This window comes from Acanthaster planci, unplaced genomic scaffold, assembly GCF_054643075.1.
Source record: "Acanthaster planci isolate LZ-2023a unplaced genomic scaffold, COTS_SCS Contig242, whole genome shotgun sequence".
Lineage (NCBI taxonomy): Eukaryota > Metazoa > Echinodermata > Asteroidea > Valvatida > Acanthasteridae > Acanthaster > Acanthaster planci.
Window position 1 is genome coordinate 1 of NW_028257862.1, and position 7,347 is coordinate 7,347.

General features: G+C 39.6%; 2 protein-coding genes across 3 annotated transcripts; one reads left to right on the plus strand and one right to left on the minus strand.

Annotated features, from left to right (window-relative positions):
* Nucleotides 1-67: 67 nt before the first annotated feature.
* On the minus strand, nt 68-3,488 carry LOC147794970 (COMM domain-containing protein 4-like). Its single transcript, XM_087132376.1, has 7 exons — nt 3,307-3,488; nt 2,438-2,509; nt 1,917-1,982; nt 1,668-1,707; nt 1,152-1,271; nt 557-637; nt 68-407 (listed from the first exon to the last, which is right to left on the minus strand). Exons 1-7 carry the CDS (start codon nt 3,307-3,309, stop codon nt 223-225), a joined length of 567 nt encoding a protein of 188 aa, XP_086988502.1. The 5' UTR covers nt 3,310-3,488; the 3' UTR covers nt 68-222.
* A 199-nt stretch (nt 3,489-3,687) lies between these two features.
* On the plus strand, nt 3,688-7,253 carry LOC147794971 (large ribosomal subunit protein bL9m-like). 2 transcript variants are annotated; one of them, XM_087132382.1, is made up of 7 exons: nt 3,688-3,782; nt 4,730-4,858; nt 4,979-5,138; nt 5,365-5,489; nt 5,631-5,681; nt 6,084-6,188; nt 6,743-7,253. In XM_087132382.1, the coding sequence occupies exons 2-7, from the start codon at nt 4,766-4,768 to the stop codon at nt 6,932-6,934; spliced, it is 726 nt and encodes a 241-aa protein (XP_086988508.1). In that variant the 5' UTR covers nt 3,688-3,782; nt 4,730-4,765; the 3' UTR covers nt 6,935-7,253. The 2 variants fall into 2 exon arrangements, with proteins under 2 accessions (XP_086988508.1, XP_086988509.1); XM_087132383.1 differs by having other exon boundaries at nt 4,733-4,858.
* Nucleotides 7,254-7,347: the final 94 nt, after the last annotated feature.

The following is a 7,347-nucleotide window of genomic DNA, read 5'->3' on the forward strand; positions in this document are numbered from 1 at the left end:
ATTTCACTGGCATCATCTCTCAGTAAACTCACGAGATGAATGGCGTCAAGTTCATTTCACCACAGACATTGCGTCTACCTATAAATTATTTTTGTTTGACTTCTAAGCTGACGACCTGATCTTACTTCAGAGACAAAATATGAGGGCCTCAGAAATGAAATGGTACACCCTCACCAATCTTCTCTCAGTCTTCTTTTCACTTTCAAATGATGACCTATTAACCTACTTACCGCTGAGAAAGATCCTAAACTTATCAGCCGACATATTGAAGCTTGTAGGCTTGACAGAGCCATTGTCCGGATTGCGTATGTGCAGTCTAAGACACACACTGGGTTCGTTCACATCTTTCAATTCGCTGGAACCCAAAATGTAGTCCACTCTCCACTCCACATTGTCCAGCTTTGACACTGGGGAGAGATTACATCCACGGTTTACGCGTTTATCTCCTATTCTCACAGAATCGTTTCAGGTTCCAATGAAAAAATGTCCACCCATCCTCAAGATAGTGTTCAAGAGCTCTGAAAATTTCCAAGATCATTTTTCACCAAATGCTTACCTCTTAAGCTGTCTTCTTTGAATCTCTGTTGCAGCACTTCTAGTTTGTCCTGGTAGGAGCGACAGAGTGCTGTGGAGTGCTCTGAGAATGGCGAGGAAATAAATCTAAGCACAGTAAAGATTTCACGTGGCTAACCCCTCTCCCACCCCCAACACAAAACTGCTGAGCAAAACGTCTTTCCAATGGACAGTACTTGGGACTTGGTTTCACCTGATTCTTGCTTAAAGCAAACATTGCTTGATAGACAGTTTCTGCTGAGGAAAGATCTGAACATTGGCTACATCAGACATGAGCCAAGCTGCCAGACCTCTGTATCAACAGAGCTCTTCTGTATTCCTCCTATCACCATATTTCTTGATATTCTTAACCCTAACACTCCTCAGTCCTCCAACAGGTGAAGGATTGAGGAGGGTTAGGGTTAATATTCTGATTTCTGTCTGAGATATATGGGCCATATATGAAATATACCTAAGAAACCACTTAGCTTTACAATTTTAGCAAAACACATCTAACCTTACACTACCTCCCTACTCCCGAGAGCATTCTGATCCACAACTTCTCCAGTCTCCTAGGTCTAACTACACCCTCAACTCACCTTTGGGAAGACCAAGTTGCTGCAGTTCATTGGACAGAGATTCCCCATCCACGTTGTACTTTGCCGCACTGGATAGGATGAAATTCAGAGCTGCTATGCTGGCTTTTACATCACCGGTTTCTAAAGATAGCCAAAAAATCAAATGAGACAACTGTATGAAGTAATTTCATATTCATACACAATGACGTCCTGGTCAATTCTGTTGGAAAAATTCTTGCATCTTTAAAAACAACCCTGTGTAAGGAACTAATGGTGAATTTCTATGTACATGTAGGTCAATCAAACCAAGCCCTTATGTAGACTAAAAGCGGTCTTGACCTATACAGTCCCGAATAAATCAAAATAATGCCAGACCAAATGGTGGATTTTGGAAGATTTCAGGACCTGAATTTATGGCATAAAATTGCCAGGTCAGGTAAGATGAAATCATTTCATAAGGAACAAAAACCTCGCAGAATACAAGAAACTACTAGAATACTCATAACTTTATTCCAGAAAAACAAATCTGAGACTCACCATATTTTGCATCAGCTGTCAGCTTGTATACTTTTTCATACTGAATGAATGAAAGAAAAACTGACATGAGGGTTGGAACTGAAGAACCGAGGAGGGGATTGTCCACTTACAAATTTTTGATACAAATCTAAAGATATTACTTGTGTTTTAGGATAGAATTGTCACGGATGTTCACAATGATCAACAACTTAAGAATTTGTTAGTCAAAATAGAATTACAAGCATTCCTCAGAAAAAGGTAACAACTCACATCGATGCAATCTCCAAGCAGATCCTTGATGACTTGTGCACACAGTAACTTCATCTTCACTGACGTCTGCAAATCAGAAGATACCGAAAACATGTTTCAATGGTTAGAGGCTGCCTAAAATAAGGAATTCTAGAATAATTTTTATTCAAAAATTCTATAATAAGAATTGCAGTGATGGCCATCATCTCAAAACCAAGGTTTAGTAGACACAGTCATACTTGAATGTCTTTTTGCACACCCTGAAGGCTATTTTGATAAGTTTACAAATTTTCAACTTGAACGTCCTTGCTTCATTTAAAGGCAAATTTGAGTACAAAACTTCAAGACAATTTGAATGGTCCTTTCCATATGCAACATGGATACATTGACTGCTGTACTGCTAATTTACTTCTTACCAACTGCCCTGACACTATGCCGTAATTTCAATTGCATTATTTTTAAAACATTATATAAAATGTAATTTTTTTTATTTTAACTGAACCTCTCAGACTGACATTATAACTCAAGGAAATCATACTCACAATTTTGGATAAGATGCTAATTTCTGCTAGCACCCAATCTGGGCAGTCTAGCCCTCCACAAAAGCGAAACCTCTGAATGGAAAAAAGAAATGGTAATCGGCATGATAAAAGAAAATTATTTGGTTGAACTGGTGAAATAATTAGCAGTTAATCTGTAAACTGATCTGAGGTGCAGCAGACAATGATCCCACAGTTTCTAGGGGTACAATTTGACAACACTGGCTTGATTGGTACGTGGCACAAACACTACCTTGAACAATCAACTGATATCAAAACTACAGACAGGCAATCAGACATATAGCCAAGAGCCCCTATACATTTGTAAATGCATGCCTAATTAAAGGTTGGCTCGACCATTTTACAATAAATATATCCCCCAATTGCATGGAAAAAAGAAACTTTATTCATCTCACAACTTCACAACCATACTATCTTCACAAAATATTAGCACTCCCTGAAGTACGTATTTATCAAACATTAAAGCGTATGTAAACAGCTAGCTTGACATAGTGCACCCTGACATTGCTGCCTCCCTCCTGCTTCCAAAATGGTCGAGCCGCGACGTGACTAGTGTGGTTCCCTGACCACAGACTTCCCAGACGTCTCTATACATAATCTTAGCGGGAGTAGTTGGAATGAATGTTGGTCAAGTCATCCCCGAGTCATGTCATCCCCTTTTAATAAATATATATGGCACATCTTGGTCACCGTAGATTTCAAAAGCCACCAGCTAGCTAGCTTTTCGTTTCGCAAGCGCTAACAGATGTTTTATCTGGTAAAGTAGTAGGCTAACTGGGCAGCTTTCAAAATGCCATAGCGTGCGGAACCATGAAAAAGATCGCTTCAGTAAGACTATCTCAATACCTCACCATTTTTACAAAGGTTTGTTCACAAGATGCTCATGAAGGTTTCTGTAGAACTTCAGCCGAGATAACTTTACATTAAAACTACACGTTGATCCCTTGGCCCGCCAGTTAACTTGGTAAACAGACATCAACTCATCCGTATATATATCTACAACCTGAGCTAGCTGCTGACCCGCTGACCCGCCTCCTTTTGTGGCCTCTGTAATAAGGTTGCTATTTTAAGTGTACCGTCATGACCATATTTCAATAAATAAATTTCAATAATAAAAAATTTATTTTTATAAAACAAAAATAATGCAGTATGTAATTTTACAATGAAATTATTTGAATGTAAGATTGTAAAAATAAAACAAATTCTCAATGATAATATATAATTTCGATCGAGGGCATGCATTTTCAACATGGCGGCGTCCATGCGAAAGAGTTAGGATACTTCATGCACAAAATACATCTTTTCAAAGCACTGCTCAGTTGCAAAGGTACGTGATTTCGATGTGATAATTTATTTGAATATTATTATGATATCAGTTTCCTTTATATTTGCACAGGAATTTTGAGAATAAGTGTGTTAAATGCCAGGCATATTAAACTTCCTCCATCGATCATCATCATTCATCGATCATACTTCATACAGTACATCATGTGTATGGCCTACATAGGCCTAGTACTAGTCTAGACCTAACATGTATACATGGCCTAAGTAAACGTCTGCGGTGGTCTGAATGTCGAACGAGAGTAACCAACTTCACACTGCCACTGCACTGGTGCAGTGGCTGACTGGTAGTGGTACAGCCACGTGGCATGTGTGATTGACTGGTACAAAAATTGCAATGCTCTACTCATCGTGTTGATTACACAGTGCCAGGCTTAAAATCCAAAATGTGCAAATTTACAGTGTAAACGTGTGATGTGCAAATCATTTTGGCCTGGCATCTTGTGGCCTGGCATCTCATAGGGCTAGAATTCCATATCCCACCCTGTGCACAAACCCTATGAGATTGGTGTGAAAAATTCCAATCTAGGTGTTTCTGTAAGATCCTATTTCCACTGCTAAGACTTCTCCTGGCTTGCGAGCTAGTGCTCAGGGCAGTTTTGAGGAATCCTTTGTTTCATTTTATAACTTTGACTTTTTTGGAGGACGTGTTATTGCTTACAGATGGACAATAGGTAACTGCAGGGAAAAGGTAATGTCGTCCACGCAGTATATGGAATCCTTTCCTCACATTGCATGCATCAAATGTTTGGTGTAGAATAATAAGCCTAGCTTTTTGGAATCTCAGCTTAAAAGGTACAGACGGTGAAAAGTATGGTAAGCCAGGGATGTGATGTAACAGAGCAATAACTATCATTCAACTTGTTCTTCCCATCTTGGTTGCCAACATGCATGAAGTTTTTTTGACATGATTTATATATTCCTACCATACAGTTCTTCTTCCGCTAGTGCAGACCCAACCAGAGGATCATGGCGCTGGTAACATTTGCCAGTGGTTGTCAACTGTTGAGGAGTTTATGTCGGACTGCACCCATCACTTACATGGGATGGCAGCAGCAGAGAGTAAGAAATGTTATCGTTGCTTTGCTATTTTGATTTATTTCAAGTTACAATTTTATTGTTACAAGTAACTTCTTTCTTTGAAAATGTGAGTCATATTTTCGTTGACAATCTTATTTGCAGAATGCTGTGAAGTTGCGACGACGCTATCCACCCCCTATTCCTAAGCTTAGAGGAAAACCCCATCGCACAAAGACAAGTCATTATGTCTATGTCTTTGAGCGGGATACAATGCATGACCCCAAACCAAAGCTTCCAGTCATTCTCACAGAAGATGTACCACGTAAGAACTATGTACTGTTCCTCTAGTACTAAGAAATATTTATGGGACCATTTATGCGACAGCATTTTTACCAAGAGTATGGTAACATATTGCAAATAATTTATTCGTAGTATAGCTACATGTAATGGGCTATCCGCTACTAGATGCTAAAGCTTTAAAGTCTTGAAGCTAGGATGTTGTATCTTCATTTGAGGGCATGGTATGTGGCATTGTGTTATGTGAACAGGGATAGGCTCCAGAGGGGATATTGTTGCTGTAGAGAGGAGCATCGCTCGCAACAAGCTCTTGGACAAGAATTTAGCTGTTTACGCCTCCCCAGAAAACATTAAGGAGTTGAAACTGGAGAGAAAAGTAAGTGAAGTTAGCACCGGGAGTAATGTATATTGGTAATGTATATTATATTAGATGTGTATTGACTGTCATTTGATTTTTCTGCTGCCTTGTTTCGTGCAAGTGTAATTTTATCCGTTTGGTTTGCTTTTTTCTTTTCAGGAACAAGAAAAAGAAGGAACTCGGAAAGTAATGACACCAACCGCCCTTAAGGTATAAACATTATGGATTAAATACATTTAGACTCGATGCCACAAGTCGTTTTTAACTGTGCATGTAAGTAGTAAGTCCAGATTTGATTCAACATCAGTTTGTTGAGAATAGGATCCAAATTGAAAAAATACATTTTGGCGTTGTTGGTTTTGGGAGAGTGATGTAGTCTTTTTGTACCTAGTTGGTCTTTCAGTCTGAGGTTACCAGGGAGCACAGTATCTATCAGTGACATTGTTCAATGGGACCAGCTTGACGTGTTGCAAATTAGGCAGTTTATTTGGCAACAAAGTTCACCAGACCTTAACCCCTGTTGCACTGTGCAGCATCTAGCAAGGTTAGGGCTAAATGTATAATTCTTAACCATTCTGTCACTGATTCAACTTGCTTCTCTATCAACTCCAGACCATTGCATACCTGAAGAAGAACAAGTTGACTGTCAGAGTTCGTCCCTTTCCAAGGTGGGACGTTCTTCCTAAAGAGGCAGTCCTACACGCATTTGACAAGAATGTGAGTTTACTTTTATTCTGCCTGTTCGTGTTGTGGTTTCTATTGTAATTCTTGGTGTCCTGAATCAGAAAGAGAACTGAAAAATACTCAAGAGCAGAAATTACATAAGGGATATAGGTTGAGCTTTGAAGAGCGAGTTAGTTGTAGAGGTTTGCAGAAGCACCCATGCAAGGATACTCTCTGGTGAGTATGTGTGGTTCTGAAAAGAACCGGAGGGTTTTCAACATTTCAGACAGTACGCTCTGTCCGTCGTCAGGATTCCAATTCTGCTACCACAAACCTCTATAACTGACTGGATAATAGGTTGTGAGGAAGTAATTTTTTAGCCTTGCTTTAAGTGGAAAATTCAGACAACTTTGAAATTGGACTTTCATACATAGAGATATTTCAAACTTCTTTGGATCCTGTTCACCCAAACCTGCAACTTTTTTGGGGGGGGACTGCAGATCAGAAACAAACCTGAATTATTTTGTAGGGTTTTACTGGAAATGTTTAGATATTGGATCAACTTTATGATCGTTGCTAGTGCTTTCTGTTCTTTTTCATTTGTCCAGCTTGGTGTCGTAGTTGCAGAGCACGCCTTGGAGTTACCTGAGCAGCCAATCACAGACTACGGCACATACACAGTCAATGTCACGGTGAACCAAGTAGAAACCATTCCTGTGGAGATGGATGTCCTACACTACATCAATAAGGGGAAAATGAAGCGGCGACGGCAGGCTGCTGCAGCATCACCAGAAACGTAGTGCCGTCTTGAACTTTGACCTGCTTTGAACACAAGGGGAGACTTGGGAAAGACTGTAGTCGGCTTGAAATGTGGATGATACCTACTGTTAGAGCTCAAGAGTAAAGACACACTATCTACGGTTTTTGTCTGGTGCAGAGAAATGTGATTTCTCAAAGGAGTGGTTTGTAAATGCAGTGACAATTTCCATTTGAATGCGTCCATTTTCCTTGAAACTATTTAGGTTATACATCATCTTGTGCCAATCTCAGATTCTCAAATATCATCACAATTGTCTTAATTTATGTTGGTGGTTAGGACATAACCATATTTAGAGTCGGGGGAAATAAAAGTATCAAAAATGTGGTGCCTTCAGCAAGAAGCTCCAGCTAGGTTTTGTGGAGAATACGCAGAGACTAAAAAGATCAGCATTAC